This window comes from Abramis brama (genome assembly GCF_963993115.1).
Source record: "Abramis brama genome assembly, chromosome: 7".
NCBI classification, from domain to species: domain Eukaryota; kingdom Metazoa; phylum Chordata; class Actinopteri; order Cypriniformes; family Leuciscidae; genus Abramis; species Abramis brama.
The window spans coordinates 21948532-21973919 of record NC_139969.1 but is presented as its reverse complement, the minus strand read 5'-3'; the positions used below and the strand labels follow the sequence as shown (position 1 = coordinate 21973919).

Below are 25388 nucleotides of genomic sequence, written 5' to 3'. Positions count from 1 at the left end.
AAAATGTCATTTATTAATATGTATTCGTGTCAAAATGACATAGAAACATCTTTTCCTATTCTATTTTGCCTGGAAACGCTTCCAACACGCTTGCGTGTCGCGTGAAAAATAGGCGTCGGTTCTATTTCTAGCATGCACGCGTTTTCCGCGCGTCTCGAGCTGCGCCCAGACGCGTGTCACGCAGGCAGTTAACATGGGAGCCGAAATGAAAACGGACACGACACGCAGCCAGTGTGTCGCCGGCCTTACAAATCTGGAACATGGTCATTCTTAGAAGTATCGATACTAATAAATTAAGGAATCGTGACGTTTTTAATTTCCGATTTACTTTTGAAGTATCGGTGCACCGTGCAACAGAGCAAGGTAGGCAACGTACTTCCATAGGTCACTCCTCGCGTCATCTTTTTCTACGAGTCGTGGGCCACTTGTGCTCGCACATGCAGCCATCTCGCTGTAGTGTTTTGTCACACTGACAGCGACAGGTTCTTTGCTGCGTGCGTCAGGAAAAAAACACAGACGTACATAGGGAGGCGTTTTTTTTTTTTTTTTAAGTATCGATACTGATAAATTTAGGTATCGTGACGTTTTTAATTTCCGAGTATCGCGATACTTTTGAAGTATCGGTACACCGTGCAACACTAATAAAGGCTATGTCGATTAGCACTGCATTATAAATATACTTTATCATCATGAAAATACCAGAGCAGGCTTAAAGAACTCAGATAATGAAATTGTGATATGTCAAATCATCGTACATAACAGATAGACTTGTCAAATATCGTAGAAAATGTCTCAATTAGAAAAATACAACAAGCAAATTTGATTCAGTTAGAGACCAAACTATACCAAGTATTTCTATTGAAAAACAGCACCAACGCATGTGTAAACAGTATACACATGATGCCTTTCTGCCACGTTTTTGTTTGTTTTTTGTGAAATATTAGTCGCACATCTTTATTCAAACACAACATATGACAATGCATAGTTTTTTTTAAGCTAGCTAGAAATAGCTAGTCTGCAAACTAAAGACCAGCTTGGACCTGCTATAAACCAGCTGCCTTATTCCAAAACAGTTGCCACCTTAAGCTGGATTTTCCAGCAGGGTTGCAGAAGAAGCATCTGAGGCAAAGTTGATACTTATATTAAACTGAGACCTCCATTCAGTCTCCAGAGCTGTGAAAGAGCAGATGTGTTGGGTTCCTTCAGAGCCCAGACACTGGATACACACACATCTCACACTGTCATTTTGCTGATTTACTTTTAGCAGCTATGTGATTGTTGTTTGTGTGCCTCTTTCCACTCTCCACCCTTCAACTGGGTGAGTGGGGAACAAAGGCAGGCCTGCCGGCACAGGAGACATGACGTTAGCCCTGGCTCGCCGGAGCTCCTCCAGGCTCAGAAATAGGTCAGGTTAGTAAAAATAGGGCCTAACACGGGAGGGTCATCTAATAACTCTCACTGCTCCACGGTGCTTTTGTTTCTCAATGTCCACTGGCCCTACTAAACCCTCTGCAAAGTTCAAACGTACTTGAATGGGCATCAAGGTGATGGCTTTTCCTTTTGGTCCTCAGACTGTGGAGGCACCTCTGGAGCACTTCCTAATTATTGTGACTGTTCTTAGAAAATGTCTGTTAAGAAGTCCACAACTTTCCTCTCGGAAATGTATGTATTGTTTACTGAGGCAGATAAGGCTATTTCCTCCTGATAACTACACAGAAACACATTTACACAGTCAATTTGCACCCTGCACCCTATTCCCCCATCAAGTGAGAATATAAATATTGAGGTCAGAAGAAAAATCTTGACTCAGCATTGTTTTCCCCTCCTCTCCTTTCATTATTCTCAGAGGATATGAACATTTCACAGAAGGCTTCATGATGTTCACACTTGAGTTCCATTGAAGTGTCAAGTTTGTTGTAGATGTTTCTTCAAAATTCCTTTGGAGAAATAAAAATGGAAACATATTAGATTGTTGTCCTACAGTATAAGAGTACAGTATTGTACACTATTCGATCAACGTGGATGGCATAGCTTAGATAACTTGGATAAGTCGCTGAAGAATTTGATGATAAATATTTAAGAAATATCTAGCTTGATTTGTACTGTGAATATCAAGAGACGACAAATCTGAGATGCAAGAAAAGCAAATGTAAGAAGAAACCTGGAAGAAACTATTTTAAAGATTTTTTATTTTTTTTATTATTGTCCCCTTTTCTTATGAAAGTCTTAATTAGCTCTTCTTTTTCTTGTTTTCTAAAAATCTCAATTGAGATCTCAGTTGTTTGTTTGTTCATTTATTGATTGATTTTTACCTCTTTTTCCTATGAAAGTTTCTATTTACTCTCCATTTACCATCATTGCTGCCCAAGAGACAATTTTGATAATGAGATCTAATTTGTATTTAATTGTTAATTTTACTCCATTCTTATGGAAGTCTCTATTTTCTCTTTGTTTACTGTAATTTCTGCATTAATAGAGAGCAAAATGGAAAGAAATGAGATATTGAAGAGATCTTATTTCTTCTTATGTGTCTGCATCTGAATTGTTTTATTTTATTTTAAATCTAATTTTTTTAATTTAATTATCATCTAAAAAGTAATTCATGAGACCTGTTACCACAACTTAAATGTTGCAAGTTAAACTAAATAATGCAAACATTATCTTTTTTAGTTCTGTTGACATTATAATGTGGATCATTACATTGACGTAAAATTGTGAGTAATTAAATTTCAAATATCTGCGTTAATTGATTTTTTATAAGACTGGATAAGGAAAATAAATGTTGGAATTAAGTGTTAGTATTTGATTTGTTTTTTAGTGAAAGGAAAGACCTGTTAGTGTATAATGCTGTTAAGTTTGACATTTTAAAATAGTTTCTGTATATAATGTTAAAGTTTTTGTGACTCTCATTGTGCTGAAGAATAGACAACATGAAGGTAAACACTACATTGACACTAAGGGCCCTATTTTAACGATCTGAAACGCCAGTGTCAAAGCGCAAAGCGCAAGTAACTTTGTGGGCGGGTCTCGGCGCTGTTGCTATTTTCCCGGCGGGATAAATGGCTCTTGCGCCCGGCGCAAATCTAAAAGGGAGAGAAGCGCTCTCGTCACGGCCGTAAAAGAGAGAGAAGTGACATTGGGGATGGAGAAACACACCCAAATTAAACAGGCATATAATAATGTGGGTAAATGTGTAAGCTAGATGTATGCTTTTATAATAAATTATCTATCTATCTATCTATCTATCTATCTATCTATCTATCTATCTATCTATCTATCTATCTATCTATCTATCTATCGTTTGTAATAATATGATTTGCAAAAATGAAAACTGCTGCTTCTGTGTAGATTAGAGAATCAAAGTGTATGCGCGTTGTGCACGCTATACATTATGGTCAAGCATGCGCCCTTAAAATAGCATAATGAACAACGCGCGACGCGCCACTGACTTTAGACTAGGTTTTTTCTGGCCAGTGGCGCAATTGTTTTATGGAACAGTAAAATAGCACCAGGGATTGTTTGCGCCGGTACACGCCTCCTTTTTTGCGCTGAACCACCCAGGGAGCGCAAGTTCATTCCCTAGTTTAGCGACGTGCTTTTGTGGAGGGAAAAGCGCGCTTTGCGCGGGTGCAAAATAGGAATGAAACATGCGTCGGTGTACAAAGTCAATTGCGCTGGGTGCAAGATAGGGCCCTAAGTTACATTTAGCATGTGCTATGAAATCTGTGGGTTTTAACTGAAAAAGTTAAGACTAATTGTTTACAGTCCAACAAATCAAGTTGGACTTCAAAATATTACAAAATGTTAAGTTCCTCTAAATCAATTTAGTTTGTTGATTGAACATAATTCTTTCAATGTTGCCGTTACTCCGAAAGATTGATGCAAACTGTTGCGTTAATTTTGTTGTTGTTGAGCCAACACATTCTTTTTTTTGTTCTTACCTCCATCCCTTCATTTCTAGACTGTTTTTATGGATCCATCTCCATCCTCTCGCATGATTTTCTCAGTGCTGTGAAATCGCTCTCCATTACAAAACACCTCCATCCACCTCGGAGTCACAGTAGCTTATCGGACTGAGACGGAACAAGATAAGGGCATGAACCGTTGCCATGCAACTGTGGTTACAAATAAAAAAGACAGCGTTTAGCAGAGACAACTCCTGACACACTTATTCAGTCTCTTAAAAGCTTCTCTCACAGCCCTTCAGCTCCATGTGGTCTGCTGGAGAAGAGATGAGCTGTAATTATGGACAAACACTGATCATTTGCTCAGGAATGTCAATCACAAGTTTGAAGGAGGATGCCATATCTACATAAAGAAATACTTCCGAATGCTTTAATATGAAAATTGTGTTCTCCAAGAGTAATATTGTAATTGCTCAGATGTTGATTTTTCATAGCTGAGGAGGTTTGAACGGACAGTTACTGTTTGTTTTGTTAAAGTACCACCATTTTCTCAGATGTTTTGTCCTGAAATTTCTAAGGAAAATATTTTTTAAAACTAAGGTACCAGATGGATCAGTGTGAATTGTTTGGATGCAGGCTAATGCAGATATGAACGGCAGGGCCAGGCATAACAGAGCCAGAGTGGCGGTGACCAAATGTCCCAGAGGTCTGAGCGCAGGACCAGAACCGGATGACTGGGAGTTTGATCAGTGGAATGGGAAGGTGAGGGTGAACTTTTGCAGCGTCTGGAACTAGGACAAATTCAGTGTTCAGTCCAGAACCACAGAGCCACAATATACTGTAGCACATCTTCAGAATACTGAACTAAAGCCTGTTTGGTTTTTGGTCTTTTGTGATGGCTTTATCAGAAGGAAAGGGAACACAGTGACCCAAAACTCTGCTCAGGGCTGGTTTGTTTATCTGTAGACAAAAAGGCACATTTCATTTCTCAATAGTCCTTCCATTTGCTGAAGATCTTTGCTCATATTTTTCCTAAGGAAAAATGCTTCTGCGTTCTTTTATCTCCCTATTAGGTTATCAGAAGAGCTCTCAATGATGTCTCAAACTTGCCAAGATCTCAAAGTCAAATATTTTTTCTTTTTCTTTTTTTTTTTTTTTTCCATATCAAAATCTTCTTGCCGTTTTACTGTATGTCCACCATTTTCACCCCTGGCTTGTTTGGAGCATTTGTTTCGGAACCTGGTGCGTTTTCTCTCCTTTAGTTCGGTTCATTTATGAACAACACAATCGCGCTCGGATCCACACCAAAACAATCGTTCCGAGATCGCTTGAACAAGGTGGTCTCGGCCCAATTAAAAACAAACTCTGGGGCGGTTTGGTTGAGGTGAGAAAGCAATCCGACCCAACGGACCAACAAACCAGGCGGTATCACTGAGAGTGAACAGAACTCAGTCCTGCTCCAGTTGTCTGCTGCTGCTTGTTTTTTTTCTTCTCCTCTTTCTTTGAGGAAACATTTATAGATCACTCATGTCTGCTTTGCCAGAAACATTCAAGAAACCCAAATTGGGTTGGCAGTTGATGATGTGCATTTTGTGCTTGTATGTCTGTGTTGCTGTGAGCAGCAGTAAATCTGGATCAGGATTTACTCTGTCTGCCTAGCCGCTATTTCAGTGGTGCGTCCTGTCTCAGTTAGTTCCTGCTCTCCCTCTCTCTTTTACGGTGTTCTCATATGGAATACCGCTGGCAAGCAATAGCAGCAACAACAGGCTATCAACAATAACAGACCTGAGTACAGTACACATCTGCATCTTGTTCACCACACTTTTGATGTCCACTTCGTTCCTTCCCTCTCTCTGTCCGTCTCAGTCACCCACTATAATTAATTAATTAATTAATTAATCAAATTGTGGGACATTTTTTTTATGATCATATAATTAAATATTTTATCTAATTGTAATACTACTGCAACTAATAATAATAGGTTCCCAATCTGGATCGGTTCTGCATGTTTATATCACACTCAAAAAAATATTTACTTAATTCTTGAGGCTCAAATTAATCAGAAAATGTCATTATTATAAAATAATTTTTTTAATACTACTGCAAGTACTACTACTATTACTACTAACTATATTCAAAAGTTGCTTCTAATGGCTCTAAAAGCTCATAACACTCGTAAACAAAGACCACAATGTGGTGTTTATGTGTGGTCTTGTAACAGTCAGTTATGTCATCATTTGACTTTCAAGACCGTGGAAACAAGCTCCGGTTCTGGCACAATAACAGATACAATTTTGTTTAAAAAGTGGTGTCTGATAGGTCGAGCACCAGTTTAGACCCAACTTGAACCATTCTCCTCTCTCCTAATGGCGACTAAGGTGTTTTCCTCTCTCCGGTACCCCTGTATGTAGGTCAGCACCCACAACAAAGCACCAGTGATGTGATATAGCTCCACCGCACCGGAGCTTTGCCGTTTCCTCTCAATGTGGTCACCACATGTGCTGTTTTTTTTTTTTTTTGGCAAAGGAGAGGGAGCGAGAGCGGCTTCATGCAAGTGTTAAATCCACATGCAGTTCTCAGGCTGTTGTTTTCTTATTATAACTAGGTTTGTCTGTCCTTTCAGAAGCATCTTTATCCCCACCCTAAAAGAATGACAACAAAAAGAGGTGGGTTTCCAGAGCTCCCACTCAAGTTTCATCAGAGAACATGACACAGCTCAGCATGTCATACTCTCTGTTGTGGGGAGAGGCTCTGAGACGCAATTATTGTGGGAAAGATGACCGATTGGGACTGCAGGCATGGAGAGGACATGGAAATGTAACTCTAGTGATGGATTAGACATCCGATCCGTACATGGGGCCTCCCTGAGAGATGGTCACATGGACGTCTTTCGGAAGGAGAAGGTGCGATTGACAGGATGTTGTGAGAGAAACGTATTTCAGCACTGCTGAAAAGATCATCAGCTGGTCAACAGTAGTGATAGATTGTTTCAGTTATGGATCATTTCAGATTATACTACGGGGCTGTTGAATGCTTGAATATGATTGGTTGACGAACGTTCTAAGGTGTGCAATTATTTTCAGGGAAATGCATGGCTAAAGTAGTTCCAGGCAGGTTTTGACCGCATTACAGTCCAATATCACTTCGCCAAATGATTTCAGTTAGTTCAAAGTTCTTTACAGATTACAACAGCATAAGAACCAAAACCCACAATGACACTGACCAAGCAAATAAATATAGTAAACAATAGGATAAAAATGACACATCATTTTTTATTATGTATGAAAAGCACATACTCTCTTTCTCCCACGCTCTCTCCACTTAAACACGCACACACACACACAGTACGAACACACACTCACACAGAAACGTGTTGGTAGAGCTGCTCTGACTGAGCTGCTCTTGTTTTTATCAGTAAAATAGTTTAACAACTTACAGGCTACAAGACATTTCTCACTAGCGATGTAATAACGGCTCTGTTCTTGGAGCAGATAAACGTACAGATTTGCTACTAGTAGAGATCCTGCTGCCGAACACTGTTGGGAGACTCACAGACTGACTCACAGACTCTCTCTCTCTCTCTCTCTCTCTCTCTCTCTCTCTCTCTCTCTCTCTCTCTCTCTCTCTCTCTCTCTCTCTCTCTCTCTCTCTCTCTCTCTCTCTCTCTCTCTCTCTCTCTCTCTCTCTCTCTCCCTCTCTCTCTCTCCCTCTCTCCCTCTCCCTCCCCCCGTTAGCCTCCGTTACTTAATCAATCAATTTTTAGATTCTCATTGGCTGACAACTGTACCCACTTGTCCAATTAGTGGTCATTACACCTTAAATCAATTACAAAATGTACTGATACTCTGCCAGTGGAAAGTGATTGTTCAAATTAGGGTATATATTTTATATTATTAGGTTTTGCATTTATATAATTTAATGATAGAACCCCATCCCTATATTTATTTCATATATTTAATTACAGCACACTCTAGAAACCTACTTCTTTTTATTATTTATAAAATCGATTTTTTTTTATTTAATTTATTTTAGCTGCTGAACAACATGTTCATTCTTTAGCACGTTTGACCAGCATTAACAAGTCTGGAGCAGCATGGAAATTCATGCTGGTGTACGCTGGACCTTTCAGCGGGGAGTTGCCACTGAGCGTCGTTTAAGAGACAGATAGAGGGTGAGAGATATTAAGGCTCCTAGAGATGAATGTTTCTCCCCTCTGAGTGTCTGTTTTTCCCGGCGGTTGATATAAATCTGTAAATTGCTCTTGATTTGGGTGTCTGCCTCAGCTGGACTGCCTGCTGCTTCTGCAGTGTTTACAGGACATGAAGTGTGTGTCTCTGTGGCCCTGCTGAGGTCCATATATCACCCCTAACGCGCTCTGGGAGATCTTTCGCTTTTGGTGTGGTGCATGTTACCAGGCTGATGGATGCAGGACGAGCATGGCCCTGGAGGTCCTGTTGGTTTACGTTGTGTTGGAGTTGTATTGGAAGGGTGATGGACCACCCATGTGCTGGCCTCTCTCTTTCGGTCCTCCCTGCTCATCTGCTCATGGACAGGAATATACACAGACTCCAGCTTCACACAGGCATCCCAGAGAGATCCTGGGTCTCTGGGCTCAAAACCCTTCACACGCACATACAACATCTAAACAGCGTGGAGTGTACACGCGTGCGATTTAAGATTAGTAGGTTTACAGAGCTGTATTGTCAAGGCACCTGCATGTATATACACCATTCAGGAAACATTTCAGAGACAAGCAAGCAACACATCCGTTTAATGGGGAAAGTTCATAAGCGACACTCTACTCTTTTGACTAGTGCTTGATGGATATGGGTTTTTCAACAGCTGATGGCAATGTCAGTATTTAGCGAGCACATTTGTTCAAAAGTTTGAAGGTATGTAAGAAAAAAAAAGAAAAGAAAAAATAAATAAATAAATAAATATATAAATATATATATATATATATATATATATATATATATATATATATATATATATATATAATTTTTTTTTTTTTTATAGGAGTCTCTGATGCTCACCAAGGCTGCATTTATTTGATGATAAAATAATGTTATCATGAAATATTAGTGTCACATGATCCTACTCTAACATCTAATATGCTGATTTGCTCAAGAAACATTTCTCATTATTATTATTATGTTTAAAACAGGTTTTGTTTTCTTTTTTTCAGGTTTTGTTAACTTTTTTGAAGTTAAGTCAACTGATCACTTTTTACAGTGTTGATGAATAGAAAGTTCATAAAAACGGCATTTATTTGAAACAGAAATATTTTGTAACATTGTAAATGTTACATATTATTATATTAATAACTGTTGTTAATGCAGTTATTCATGCAAGAAATTATTATTATTCATAAAATATTCAGAATAAGGTTGTTGCTGCTGCTAGCATTGGTCAGATATATGTACAGTAGTCAACATTTGAAGTGGATCAAAACCTTTCATCAGAGTTATACATGAATTTTGAACAATACCCGTTCTTGTCTTAGTACAACTTTGATGAACTTTTTTTTTATCCACTTCAAATGTTGACTACTGTAATTGGTGGTCAAAACTTTGGAGACTTATTTTTTTGCATTGCTGTGATATTGTATGCCCAGTGAAGAGGCCATCATTTCATGATTTCACTTAACATCAATTCATAAAACACATTAGCGCACACATCACTGTTTTGTCCACGTGCACGTGCTTTGCTTTTTTTTTCTTCCATGGAGCAGTTTTTGGGGGAATAAAGCGTGAACTGTCTATGTAAATATAGAGAAAGCCCGAGTAAGTCAGGAGGGGCGTGTGTTCTCAGGGGGGGATCAGTCTCGGTTCAGGGGCTTTCCTTTCCCACAAAGGCCTACTATACAGGGGAGCGATCCCAGGGGAAGGGGAAGAGAAAACTGAGCTGGCAGGGAAGAGCCGGGTTGGGCCTCACTGAGAGAACAAGTCCTCCTCAGGGCACTGTGCTTTCAAAGGTTTACATGCTCCCAAGGTTTCAACTTTACGAGGCCTTATACCTCTACAGCTGTTTGACCTGCCTGTGAGTGAGGATGGGTGTGCATATGCTCTTTCATAGGGTGGAGGCAAGGATGGGGCATCTTTTTTAGTAGGGGCAGGGTTCTGTGTTGATGAGGTCGTTGTAGAGGATACGGGCAGGTATGGACAGACATCATTGAAGCTGCATTCCTCCATTTAATATTAGTCGTTTTAATTTCCATTCTAAATTCCAGTTTTATTTGATAGTAATAATTTTTTTCCAGCAAGCATGCATTAAATTGCTAAGTGACAGTGGGTGTAACATTATATCGTTATATCGATATAATGTGATATAAAATGCAACGGTATGTATCTGTGATGTGAACTAAATGAATCACTATATAGAGTTAGTTTTATCCAAGACTCAGGTTAATGTATTTATAAGGTATAGTTCACCCAAATATGAAAATTCTGTCTGAAAATCATATACTGACCCTCAGATTTTTCTTCATCTTCCAAACACAAATGAAGATATTTTTTTATGAGAGATTCCTGTCCCTCCAAGTCCATTCCCTTGAAACTTAAAAGGTCATAAAGGTCTCGTAGAAATAATCAATTGAGTGGTTTAATTAAAGTCTTCTGAAGAGACACAAGCTCTTTGTATGATGAATAGATTTACTGACCAGCACACACTGTAGTAAACACGGACATTCAAACGTACATGCTTGCCAGGCGAGAACGACATGAGGGTGAAAGGGTTTGTACGCAGTTTGGAAAAGTATGGAATTTGATTTGAGTGATTTCCAGGACTGGATAAGTATGGGGGAAAAAATAGAAACTGTGTTTTCAGACTATTTCCCTGGTTCAGTTTTCTAGAATATAAAATTAAGTGTACATTTTCATTATGCAAAACTATTTGTCTTTACCATAAGCGAGTCTCTTTTGAGCTTCATTAAAAGAATGTTTACTTAATTTCCACTCAAAGCGATGCTTGTCTTACAGTATTTTATGAACAAGAAAAATACAAGTAAAAGCTTTAGCAAACATGTAAGCGAGAATAATAAGTGTCCTCATTAGAGTATTAGATACTTGGCTACTGAGTTGGGTGGAGACGTGCAGCATTCAGCTGGAGCTGCCAGAGTTTAAAAGGACAGACGTGTAGGAGCACACCCAGCGCACGTCCCACACTGCACACACTCTTCATGACTGGGAGCCATGTTTGACAGTGTTAACTTTTTAGGAAACATAGAATTTGCCTGTTTCCAAAGCAGGAGCAAGCAGCTGCTCAGCGTCTTCTCCTGCAGGGCATGTGTGCGTTTGAGTGAGAACAACTTAGAGAAGAAGAAAATTTGACGAATATATATCTAGGGGGCAGAGAGTATGTCATCTCATTATGGCCCTATAAATGTACTGTGGTGTAGGCATGTTTATGTTGACTTTTAAATGTTTAAATGTTCACTGGGATCCTGTCATACATCTGTTATTGTCTCTGTAGTGTTGGTAAGTAAGTATTAGGCCTACACAATTCGGGGAAATATTTGTACTTTTTTGTTATTTATATATAAATATGAAAAAATAATAATAATATATAAAAATATTAAACAAAATAATGAAGAATTGCTATTGTAATATTTCACTGCAAAAGTGAAACTTTACAATAAGGTTCATTAGTTAACATTAGTTAATGTATTAACTAACATGAACTAACAATGAACAATACATTTGTTACAGTATTTGTTCATCTTTGTTAAAGCTACACTGTATAGGATTTTCTCCCATCCAGCGGTGAAATTGTTTATGACTACCAACTGAATATTACTTTCTAGCCCCTCCCATTCCGAGGGCGTTTTAACTCCTACGGTGGCCGTATTATTTCAAATCTGCCGGCAGTCGCGAGTAATCTCCCCCTCGCATTCGTCACGGTCCCACTGAGTGTAAAAACGCGAAAGGCACGTTTAACTAATATACATGCAGGTTAACTAATGAACCTTATTGTAAAGTGTTACAGAGTATATAATAAAAATATAATAATAATAATTTTATTTTGCAGTGCAACTGTAAAATTACAATACTAATATGTTTGGCTTAATTTATTTTTCAAACGTTAAACCATTGAGCTTTTATTTTGTCAGAAAACTGCAGAGTGACCTTCAAGCTTCTCTATTGACCACAGTTGTTTTATTAGCACTTCTCATTATAAGTCTGTGAAGATAGTTAGCACATGTTGCATCCCCAAATGCACATTATAAGTGAGCTGCTCTGAGACACTGGTTTCACAGACAAGGCTTAAGCCTAGTTCCAGACTAAAATGCATGTTTGAGCTGTTTTAGCTTAAAGTAACTTGCTCTGACATATTTTAAAATATGTCAGTGCCATTATTCCGTCTCAAGATGCACACCAGTAATGTTTTTTTTCTAAGGCACATTTTTAAAAGCTACTTAAATGGCCTAATTGAACTAAGGCCTAATACTGGCTTAATCTAAGCCCTGTCTGTGAAACCGGGCCTAAATTTATTTAAGTTGATTAAATCGCAGCCTTTGAGATTTGATAATCACACTAAGCCATATCACGATTTAATATTTATGTTACTATAAGTTACTAGTTACTTGTTTGCTTTATCTGGCTGTATCACAACGTCGCCAGACCAGATGCAATGATAAAGTGACAAGCAATAAAAGCTATTGCTTTCATACTAACCTAAGTTTTTGTTCCTAACTAGCCACAACCGCAAGCAATGAGCGGCAGGGCCTGTTGCTTGAATTATGTCGCATTGCTGGAATCATGGTTAGGACGCATCAAAATACAAACAAAATTACATCACTGCTGATTTGCATAGAGTCAAAACCCCTTTAGTATTGCAGATCTAAATGTCGCTTTTTAGACCATCAGCACACTAAAACCCCATCTGAAGTGGCATCTCTAAATTTACTTAAAGTACTGCTCCTAAATTAAAAAAAGAAAAAGATAAACTGGTCAAAATCTCTCATCCAACAACCAACTATTTGACCATCGTCTCCCATCCCTAATTTTAGTGCAGTCTCTGTTTTTCAGACACACCTGATAAAATTCTCACATATAGATTGTGACAGACTGGATGTCCTTACTTTAACAGGTAACAAAAAAGCCTTGGGGTTGTTAAGTGATATCGTCCCATGACCTCTAGGTCGAAGGTCAAACCCTTTTGTATTTGGTGGATTGATATATCTGTTCTTTATTTGGGCTTGTTTGATGTTTTAAGTGTTTGTAAGAAGGGAAGTGTCTTGAGCAAGCTTAGGCGTGCAGAGTCAGATGTGACTGATACCATGCGGTCTGTGTCTCAACCCTGCCCTGCCTGTGGCGGTGCGCATGTCTGCCATTCATTATGTGTGCAGTCTGGCCGTGCAGCTTTCACCTCCGTTTCAACCTATTTGCTACTTCATTTTTTGTTATAAAGCCTCCAAACCTCAAAAACACATAATTTATTTATAAATCATGAGAGGTTTTTTGTTCCTGCGCTTTCTCTCATGTTTTCATAAAGTAGCCTGGTTAGATAAGGCTTCAAATCCAGCTGAATCTGCAAGAGACACTGGGATATTGTTATACATTGCTCTGATTGGTTCCAGAAATCTCTTAGGAAAATGTTTGAGTGACACTGCCTAATCCCAAGTCATGCTTAGTTTAGTTTAGTTAGGACCAGATACTCATCAATTGGTCTAATAATACACTTGATGAGATTCTAATGGAGCTGGTGATGAATCGAGTCCGAGATCCTTCCAGGAAGAGATGATGAGCGCAGCTCTTTACTGGACTTCTAAATCACACTCTTTTATGGGCCCATTTCTCTCCTTAAAGGGCCTGGCTACATTTGTACTCCTCTAATGTGACAGATGAGCAGCTTTTAAAGCACCATATGGTATGTGAATGGAGTTTTCTAATGATGGTGTAAGTAAAAGTGTGTGTTAATGTGTGTGTGTGTGTGAGAGAGAGGATGTTCCCTACAGACTGCAGCTGTGCTGAAGCATGTCTTCATCTCTCTTTACAGTCAACCGCAGCAGTAAACACGACACTGTGAGCGTGTCTGACGCTCTCCATCTGCATTGTGCAACAGCAAATGCATGTCGTTGATTAAAGCAACATCATGCTAATACATTCAGTCTCATGCATACTTTTTTAGCATTAGCAAACCAAATAATAATTTTAGAACAACCTAATGAAAACACATTGGTCGATCTCTAATCTCTCTAATCAATATAATCCCTATAGGCTCTGTAATATGAATATTTAGCAAGTTACATCCACCGTAGCTGCTTTGCTAACAACTCTGCTGCCGAAGAAAACAAGCTAACGTGCATCATGTCGGATTTATTGAAATGACCTGTTTTTGAGTAGTACATTAATATTTTGATGACAATATGAACTGTGGAAGTATGGAAGCTATATTGTATTTATTCATTAGCTCAAAACAAATAGCGGGAGTGTTAGCAACTAAAGTTTGTTGGGAACCTTGGCGCTTTTCTGGTTGAACAAAGAAAAGTGCGTTAATATGATATAGTACTGTATTTTGCTGCCAAGAACAAAGCTTCACATGGATCCATTTTAGTGTAATGAATGTTTCCATAGAACAAATCGTTTCAGAGAAGGGCGTGAGCAGGTCAGAGTACAATCTGCGAGTTGACATCTTGCAATTGCGATAATCCAGACATGCGAACCCAGCGTTAAACTCTGACATTCATCTGTCTGTCAGGCTAAACATGCCTCAGCAAAACTCGACCAAAGCAGCATGATAAACTGTACCCTGCTCTGTTAGCACACGTATGTTGCAAATCCATCTGAAATATGTTTTTCATTGACAATATGTCAGATTTTAAGGATGTATGTTTTTTCCATAGACGCCTCAGGGAACCTACATGTGTTTAATAATCAGACATGATTATTACATGAGATTGTCTGTCACTTACACCCTCATAATAAGTGTAAACGTTATGTCCAGACTGGAACACAAACTGCATTAATTGGTCTCTGCTGTATAAAAACTTGTCAGTGACTGTTGGCCTATTGTAGTTGGTCAAGCACATTCAATTCTTATCCAATCATAACAAACACTGTCAGACTGCGCTAACCTTATTTGTGGTTATTGGCACGCTTCAAATTGATCTTCCACGTTAAGATTAGGTCATTTGGCTTTTTAGGAAGTCAAATGCCAAGATTAAAATATCAGTTTTTTTTGGGCGAGGTTCTTAAGGTTTTCGCCTTCTCCTCATCATCATAAACCCCTTTGAATCTTCTGCATAATAGACTCATTGGTCTGACTAACTGACTATAAATATAGCACTGATGACTTACTGAAAGACTGAATACACTGATGACCGATTAACTGACTGACTAACCAAATATAATACTCACTGACTGACTGAATTTAGCAGTGACCCATCAACTGATTGATTGAAATATTGCTGGCTGGGGGATACATTTCTGACTAATTTAGGCCTGCTGAGTGACATACTAGCATAATTCAGGCCCCAAATTCCTCCTAGCGGGATGGATGGTTTAGGATAGGCTGTGCTCCTGCGTGGATTTCTACAGCCTCTTGACTAGGCTGGATGTCTGTGGATGGAATTTCAGTGTTTTCTATGCCAAATCAAATATGGTTTTATACATTCTACCTCCAACAGGGGCCCATTGAAATGTCATAAAATGACATTGATGTCCTCAGGGCTGCTGTGAAAGTAAACAAATATCCACCAAATCTCTTTATTGTTGGAAAATTGATGCATTCACTCAATAAATAATGAATGTTCAAGGATTTTATTGGCTGGGTGAAGGTCTAGGATGGAAAATATTCTCACTCCAGATATAAGGAAGAAAGTTGACAGTTTTCCCCTCTCTCTCTCTCTCTCTCTCTCTCTCTCTCTCTCTCTCTCTCTCTCTCTCTCTCTCTCTCTCTCTCTCTCTTTCTCTCTCTCTCTCTCTCTCTGTCTAATTATAGTCTGGTATGACTGAATTAATTAAAATATTGCAATACATAGTGAATTGTTCCATGTTGCTATAAAACAAGCATATACATTTTAATAATTATAATCAAGGTCTTGATTTCATTGGAAAATCACTGGAAAGTAGAATGTCTGAAATGTATAATTACTTTAAAATTAATACTTTTATTGGTCAGAAGTGTCAGTAAAGACTTTTATATTGTTATAAATGATTTCTATTTAAAATAAATGCTGTTCTTTTCAACTTTGTATTCATTAAAGAATCCTGAAAAAAGTATAATGTTTTCAACAAAAAATATTAACACCACAACTGTTTTCAACATTGATAATAATAAGAAATGTTTCTTGACCAGCAAATCAGCATATTAAAAGGATTTCTGAAGGATCATGTGTCACTGAAGACTGGAGTAATGTTTTTGCCATCATGCCACATGAATAAATAACATTTAAAAATAATATTAAAATGGAAAACAATTATTTTAAATTGTAAAACTATTTCACAATATTGCTGTTTTTACTGTATTTTTGAGCAACTAAATACAGCATCTGTGGACATAAGAGACTTCTTTGAAAACATAAAAACAAACTTAGTGACCCCAAACTTTTTAATGTGGTAACTTTACAGAATATTATAATGTCAGTACAACAGTAATATTTACCTCTAGCCTGTGATCTTTTCCTCAAACAAAATCTACTGTGAACTTCACAACACTAATGTAAATGACATTAGAACACTGGAATATAGCGCATTCATATGGACCACACTTTTAAGGTGTTTTTATATTTTTGTGCTTTTTGAAGCTTGACAGCCCCTACAAGCTGTTCTTGTGTGAGGACTACTTTTTTTTTTTTTTTTTTTTGCTGAACTATAATTTTAAATTGGAGTGTTGTACCCTATGCATGTGTGCAGCGTGACCTAGGCTATGTATTGATAAAGGCTTGTCTGAGGGTATACATCCAGCAGATCATAATGTCCTGTGAAGGCCTGATGCTGATGCCCCCTTAGGACAGGAGAAAAGGGCCTGGTGCTGCCATGGAGGTCAGGCTGAGGGACTTAGACTTGGCCTCATTGGGTTCTTGTTGCGCTATGTGTGTGTGTGTCTGCTGGCTGCAGAGCTGCAGGAATGCTGGTGTTTGCTAAGTGGAGAGAACTACAGAGACTGTCCAAACACACGTCTGTTTGCCAACTGGGAACATATTGCTGTCTCTGTGCTGGGAGCCTCAGTGGCGGGCCCCTGAATGGAGCCTCTTGTGCGGAGAGAGAGGAGAGCTGGCCACTGAGATTGGAAGACGACAACGCTTAGTGCCACTGCCCACTCCAGTATTCTGGAAATGCTACAAGACGACACTGTTACCCCGTTTGAAACCTAGAAAACTGTTATCTGTGCTGCAGCCTTCCAGTGCTGCTCATATTAATGTAGATTTGTCACGTTGGGTTATTGTTATCTGTTTTAGAATGAGGATACTCTGCTGTTCCCATCTCTAGCGGGCACGATAAATTGGATGGTATGATGTATTGGCTTACCTTTAAAGGCATTCCTTTCCAGATTAAGACGTCTTTGAATTTCTAATCACATTTCAAATCACCTGCTTTATGTACCCATATCCCTGCCTTATGCAGTCTGTAAAATATTGTCCCATCCTGATATACATGTTTTGAAAAAAAACAGCATATTTGTTTCTGCACAGTATCCAGGTTATACAGGTTATTGTACAATACTTTAAGACCTTTTGCTACTTGCCCAGTGGATAAATTTGCTGGTATGTGATACTATCGGTCAAAAGTTTGGAATATGTTTTTTTTTTTTTTTTTTTATGCTTTTGAAAGTAGTATCTTATGTCTGCCAAGGCTGTATTTATTTGATCAATAAATGGTTAAAACGTAATATTGTGAAATTTTATTACAATTTAAAATTATTTATCAGTTATTTATTTATTTTCAGTAGCTATTTACAGTCTTGCATGTCTTTTTGATGTCTTTTATTGATTCTCTATATTACATATTATTTTTATTTGTTTTCTTCTTAGCTTACATTTATTTATAGTTTTTTGTAAGGGACCATATCAGATGAAACCAGGTGATTTATATTTATTTTATAGTTATTAGAACATTACAGTTGTTTATTGAGCCAAAAAAAAAAAAAAAAAAAAAAAAAGAGTAAATTAATTTACAGTGAATGAATTGGATTTTCCAAATGCTTCACATTGTTAAAGGGATAGTTCACCCAAAAATGAAAATTCTGTCATCATTTACTCACCCTCAAGTTGTTCCAAACCTGTATGAGTTTCTTTGTTCTGCTGAACACAAAGGAAGATATTTGGAAGAATGTTTGTAACCAAACAGATCTCGGTCCCCATTGACTACCATAGTATATATTTTTTCCTACTATGGTAGTCAATGGGGACCGAGATCTGTTTGATTACAAACATTCTTCCAAATATCTTCCTTTGTGTTCAGCAGAACAAAGAAACTCATACAGGTTTGGAACAACTTGAGGGTGAGTAAATGATGATTTTCATTTTTGGGTGAACTATCCCTTTAACATAATATTTTTTTGTTAGAAATTAGCAAGAAAGGCCCAAGGCTGCATTGGTGTAAGGGCCGTATTAAAAGCCCTATATAGTTACTTAGGCCAGTTTGACGGGTCCTTGTATCCTTTTGAAGATCCCATATGAAAACCTAATGTGACAACCATCATTCATCCATCCGCTCAAGCAAGCAATACTTGACCAGCACTGGAGTGTACTTCTGACATGGAGTGTGCTTCAAAGGCACAGAATGTTTTAGCTATGATAATATATACAGAGAGTATGGTTCAGATCTTTGGCATGCTTCTGGACACTCATGTTGGAGAGGAGATGAGTTTTGTTGCATTGCTGTGGAGTGGCTGAAAGAAAGCTGCCAGTGTGGGCTCAGTGTAGACTCATGAGTGCTCTCTCTATGTACAGTACGCCATCAGGGAGAGCAGGGCTGAAAAGGTATCCTCTGTGTGCTCGGCATGCACACCAACTCGCACTCCACCAGGCCTGACCGTGGTTCCAGGCAGCTCCAGCCTCAAACTGAACGCTTCATTAAAGCGTACCGACTCCCCTAGGCCCACATGTGTTCCCCGTGCTCAACTGTAGAAGAAAGAAGGGATGAATAATGTATTTCACATAGAGCCTTTCTCTTCCTCTCTGCATAGTCATGTGCCGGACACTCATGGACTCTCCAGAGTATAGGTCCTTCATATTATACATACTTCCTGTTTCCAGTCTGTGCTTCTGACACACCAGTGCAAAGAAAAATTATTCCGGCTGTACTAGAGGACCATGTCATGTCAGGAGTATAAAATACAAAATGTATGATGAATGCACTGTTGTCAAATGCTCACAGAAACAATCTTCCTTTATGTGAAATTGGTAATAGCATAGTACTTGATAAGTATATTCTTGTACCATGGTACTTCAAGGTACTTCAAAGAATTCCTTGGTACTTTTTTATTAATAGCTATGTGTGTCTGTGTGGTGATGCATTTATGGTGATAGATTTTCTGTGGTGACACCACAGCTCATACGGTTCTCATGTCGATTGGTGACTATCTCATCTTTTGACAGTTTTGGCATTCCCACTTCTGGTAAGGTTTATAGCCAAGCCTGGAGAAATAAACCCTCCTCAGCACTACTTGATATTTTTTTCCACGACCACTTGCCTAATTTTCCTTTGCCATGGCTTACAAATAAAGAAAATAATATCATTTATTACAACTTTCACAGAGATCATTTATTTCTTGGTTCAAGATGTTCAAGATCGCCACACAGAGTTGGATTGAGCGCAAAATGTGTTTCCTTTACATCAGCAAGAATACTCTGAAAAAGCCAAAGTTCTCCCTGCCTGTCTGCTGAGTTAGTTATTTCACTTACTATGATGATCCTAGTACATTTGTGTCAGCTGTGTTTGTGTAAATACTAATGTGGGTGGGTGTACACAGGACAGACCTTGATTTCTTGTACTATTTAAGTAAAGATGGTTAAACAAACAACTTGCATCTACTGTAAACCCACCCACTTGCACACTTTAATTTACTCACATACACCCTGACTGGCAAACACCCACTCATTCGACTTTGCTCTGACTGACAAGCTGTTTGTGTTTATCATCAGACTAATTTGTTCTACAAGGATTTGTTCTGCTAGCAAGGTCACTGTCTCGGGCCACTCACACAGGGTCTCTGTTGTGTAGCACTCTTACATGTGCACACACACACTTCCAGTAAGGACTCCTCCTCTGTTCTCACCAGTTAACCAAAAAAGGCCCTTTGATGTCAGCTGGAGTCTAGCTGTTACTGGAAAAACAGCTTCTGAAAAAGTCTTTACCCCTCCTGTTGCTTTGTGAGTTTTTGTGTTAATTATGTTCACTAGCTTTGCCTCACCAAGTCTTCAAATCATCTCACACTTTGAAACTGTAGCTTTCTAAACTATAAACTACTGGTTTTAAACTACAGTCATTCTCTAATCTCTACTCATTTAAAAATGTAGTTGGCTGCAAACGACTAGCGATAAGTGGCTAGCTGCAGTCAGGCTACTGTTTTAACCCTCTGGGCTTCTTCGTCCGAAAATGACCGAAATCAGAATGGGATGACACTTGGTAACTTTTGTTGTATTAGCTATGTGAACACACAAAAAAATCATGGACATGATTCGGATATGTTAAAGGGTCGTAAAAAAAATAGTCACACTTAGCTTCCTCCCGGTCAAAAATGACCGACATAGGAAATTAATGGGAAATACGAAAAAATACGAAAACTCAGAGAAACTTTTGGTGGTACAAACTACAAATCAGCCACTGTGCAGAAAAAAAGTGCACAGCAATAAAGGGGTGACACTCTAAAACATCAAGAGTGCAAATATGACCCCCCCCCCCCCACACACACACACACACACAAACACACAACAAATTATGCTCCAAACTATATAAAAACGATTTAATCATAACTCCAAAACTGTAGCAAGGAGAGTCAAAAGGTAGGTATCATTTGAAAGAACTCTTTTTAAATTTTTTGAAAATATAAATTAGATTACATTTGGACATTGTCCTGCCGAGAAACGGCTGATAAAAGACAAAAATATATATATAATTTTTATTATGATTTTGCATATCTTTCTTATTTGTCATGGAATAACTCAGGAAGGAAATAAGGTAGGAGGGAAATTCTTTTTTAGTGAAGTCCCCCTACATGTTAGCTGCATCTGGATAAAAAAATAATAATTTTTGGATAAAGGAATCAAAAGTTACAGCATTTGGAAAAGAGATAGCCTTTTTGTACAGTCTTTGACACCCCCTCATGGGCATTTTTTTCTCCATGAAGAATATCTTGTCATAAAAGCAATAGATTATGTTAATTTTGGGCTCATTTTAATTGTAATAATATGTGTAAAAAATGAAGTGCCATTTTTAATGATCTGTGAATGTTTCATGAGCTGTATGATGTTTTTGACACATTGCAGTACATTATTTTATAGATTATGAAAAAAAAAAATTATATTTATCAGCAAATAACTCAGCAATACTTAAGAGTTTTTCAAAGTGGATACATTCACTGTAAAGTTCAGACTCTAAGCTTTCAAATGACATCAACTTTGTGTTAATCAAGGCAAGATTTTTGAAAAATATGGTAATGAATATTTTTGCAGCTAGGTGGCGCCTGCTGGCAGTACACTCGGTTTTAGAGGGATTACTCAGCACTTGTTAGGAGTTAATAAATGTAGATCCTGTAGAAAGCTGAGATCCTAAGCTTTAAAATGATATATAATTTGTGTTGTTCCATTCAGTGGTTGCTTAGTAATTCATTTTTTTCTTTCCGAATGGGAATAAAAATAAATAAATAAAATAAATAAATAAAAAAGCTATAGGCAGCCTATAGGCGGTTATAGGACATGACACATATTTATATATTTTGAAGCCACTAGATGGCGCTCTTCTCACTTGAATTTTTTTTTTTTTTAGGCCTGCACTCTATTTTGATGTGAAATGTTGAATTTATTGAAAAAAAATAAAAATACATATAAAATAAAAATATATATATTAATTCTAATGGAAAAAATAGCTCATAAAAATGATATAATTAATGCAAAGTATCATATTATAGAACAAAAATATTTTTTATTGGTTATCCCTAAAGTTAAATTTTAAGGCTTTGTCCGTTTTTGACCAGGAGGAAGCTAAGTGTGACCCATTTACGAAGAAGCCCAGAGGGTTAAAAGACTAATTTGATATATATATATATATATATATATATATATATATATATATATATATATATATATATATATATATATATATATATATATATATATAAAAATATAAAATATTATTCCTTGATTTTATCAATTCTTATAATTCCTTGAATGTGATTTTTACTTGCGAAACCCAACTGTTGTAGCCTGGATGCCAGCCGAACTTAGCCCCGCCCACAACATTTGAGGTCGGGAAGTTCGGTCTGGACTTGATCCGTTGTGGAGCAACTATGCTCGAACCAGAGCTGTTCGGACCAATCAAATTATCAGGGCGGGCTTTATACGATGATGGACAGATGATGAACAGTAACGTAATCATCCACGTCACCAAAGAGCTTGGGTTGAATTCATTTACAACAAAGATGACTGCCGCTGTAGAATTGAGATGTGTAGATTCCGCCATCGCATCTGTTATAGAAGATATCGACAGCACATCAATTTTAAAAGAGGAATAGAGAACCGCAATCAAGGCATTTGTCGATCGGAAAGATGAATGAAGAACATACGTCACTTACTCAGTTGCTCTGATTGGTTGTAGGTCTATCCAATTGAGTACAGAGGAATTTTCTTTCCTGGTTCGGTTGAAACTCGCCCCTTAATCACAGCCCAACGGAGCAGTATCAGAGTCATATTCTGACTAGAATCTGAGTATGACGACGTCAGGCTACAACTGTTGCACTCTATTGTAAGACTGAGTATGGCTAGGTCTCTAGCACATCCAAAGAACTGATCCACTGATTTCTCACTGCTTTACTAAATGAGTTCCAGCTTAAAGATCTGAATGTGTTACACCCATTATATTGTTAAGAGGGAAAATGTTCACATTGTTCATGTGTAACAACTTCTGAGAAAGATTCATCCCTCCTTTCTCTCCTATTCTAGTGCCTATTTTATGAAAAACGTTCCAGTTGAGCAGTTCTGGAATGTTCCTTCAGGATATGACATAGTAGTGACTAGCAATGTTGTTGTGAACAGGCTTTGGCAGCTAATGAAGAATGAACTGTAGAATTCATTACAGTCCATCCCGTGATTTATACTGGCCAAAGCATTGCAGAGCTGACTGCTGCTGTCTCAGAGGGGGGGACGATGTCTTTACCAGATTTTTGCCAGACCTCCGCTACTGTGAGCAGAGAGAGAGACCGCAGTGGAAAAGTCAACAACACAATTTGGTTTTGCCTTGGATTTGAATATATTTGTTCCAGTGAATCTAAAAATGGCTAATGGGGATTTGTGTCTAGTTTACTTTAGACTAAATAGTGGATGCTTTTATCCTAGAATTTTAAGTTCAAACTGCTGACTCTGTATAGTATATTTGGAAACATCATAATTTTTATAATTCCATTATGCTGTTAAAATGATACATTTCCCCATCCATTTCTTCTCTATCAATCTTAACACCTTTAGGGTGTAAACAAATCAACCTAGTTAATGTTTCTGAGCAAATAAAGTGAATGTTTATTTAGAGTAAAGTCTCACAGTTGGGCTTGTTTGTTGCAAGTATAAAGACAGGTGGGTGACTTGACATGAACGGTGATCCCATCAGTCATACAATCAAAGTGAGCAAGGGATCTGGAGAATGAGTGTGCAGTAAATCAGGCCTGATGAGAGGCACTCAGAGCAACGGGACAGTTTCCATGTTGCTTGAGTCCTTTCCAGTCCTCCACAACGCTCTGTCTGGACTGCTCTAGTTCCATCACCCACAGCCCTCTGTGCCATGCAAAGTGGGGGTGGCCTTTATTGGCCTGTTTGCTTTGTTTGTTTGTTTGTATGTTCTATCCCTTGCTGGTTGGTATCTAGTAGTTAGGCTGGTTGCCAGTGAGGATGGAATGATATCTATATTTATAATCATTTTCAGCAGTGCATTGTTGGGTGCTTATCAGCAGGCCCATTCAGAATCTGCAAATTTTTGGATTTAAACATGGTAGAAAGTGTTCAATGGAATTAAGAATGCTGCACTCTAAAAGCATAGATCGGCTCAGCCAAAATATTTTATAACTGAACACGCAATGGCCAGAACATTCACGGAATGTAATAATTAACTTTCATTTCAATTCTGTGGAGTTTTCTGAGGAAGTCTGGGCCTGCTGATCAGATGCCAAACTTATAAATATTTCTTTAACCAAAAGCAACACAGCTGACCAAAACAACAATTATTCACAGATTAATTTAGCCAACCATGTCAACTTATCAAGTTGTGCATTTCTTATTTACACCTTTTTTTCCTCAAGTGTTTGTAAAATAGAAATGTTTAGCATACTTTATAACAAACTGAGGTGAATTTGAATATTTGACCATTTGTTTCTTCTATGTGCACAGGGCCTGCAGAGGTTCCGATGATGTCACCCAATGGATCCATCCCACCCATTCATGTACCTCCTGGCTACATCTCCCAGGTGAGTGCTACATTTCAAGATAATATCATTAATTAATATGTCTTTGGAAAGGGAATAATTGTATTTTATTATTTTTACTATTCCCTCAGTATCTAAAAAGAAGGAATAAAGAAAACCCTAATAGACTCACAATGGAAGCCAGGAACAACATGCCACAAGTCCATACTTTTTTAAATGACACTACACATTATAAATTAGTTGTTACTTGAGCATGTGCTTGCAAGTGTGCTTGTGGGACAGCTTCCATATTTTTGGGAAAGAAAAAAATCCAATAATGCCGACTGGACCGACCACCTCCCATCCTCTTACCTCTGTAAATGAGACCTGTGGTCTTTCCAGGGTTCTTACTTCTCTATTATGATCCATTAGACATTATACAAGAATCTGTCATCGTTCCAAACTCTGACAGATGAGAGGAGTAATCAATATGTAGCGAGTGCTGATCTGGAATGAGCTCCCCAAACCGTAATTCTTATCTCGCTCATGATCGGCCAGACATGAAAGCAGACCCCTGACCAGTAGCAGTTGGAGAGATACAATCAGCACGACAACGGCTCTGGGCCTGAAGCCTAGTGGTTACATTACGTCTTCATTTATAGTTCAACAGACCTCACCTCAACATCTATCCACAAGCTGACAAACGCCATTTCTGACTCTATGCTGGTGTTAGAAAGGACTATTAAGAATATTTGCTTTGAATAGATTGCGATTTAAGAAAAGTTGATTTCCTTATTCACAAGATTATTTATTTAGACCTGTTGTTCTTAACCTCTATGTTAAGAAGAATCAAAAATGGGTTGTAGGTGGTCTTGTTTTCGTGACTTTCACGCAGTGTTTCTATTGATGCGCTTATTACAAGGAGATTAT

The 25388-nt window shown here is 38.1% G+C and overlaps 1 protein-coding gene across 1 annotated transcript in view; it reads left to right on the top strand.

Moving 5' to 3' along the window:
• Positions 1-25388, top strand: part of fndc3ba (fibronectin type III domain containing 3Ba) — a 130985-nt gene that overhangs the window by 57834 nt on the left and 47763 nt on the right. Inside the window, exon 4 of the mRNA XM_084119642.1 lies at positions 24445-24521. Within this exon, the coding sequence (XP_083975768.1) occupies positions 24445-24521 (77 nt within the window). The remainder of the gene's footprint in view (positions 1-24444; positions 24522-25388) is intronic.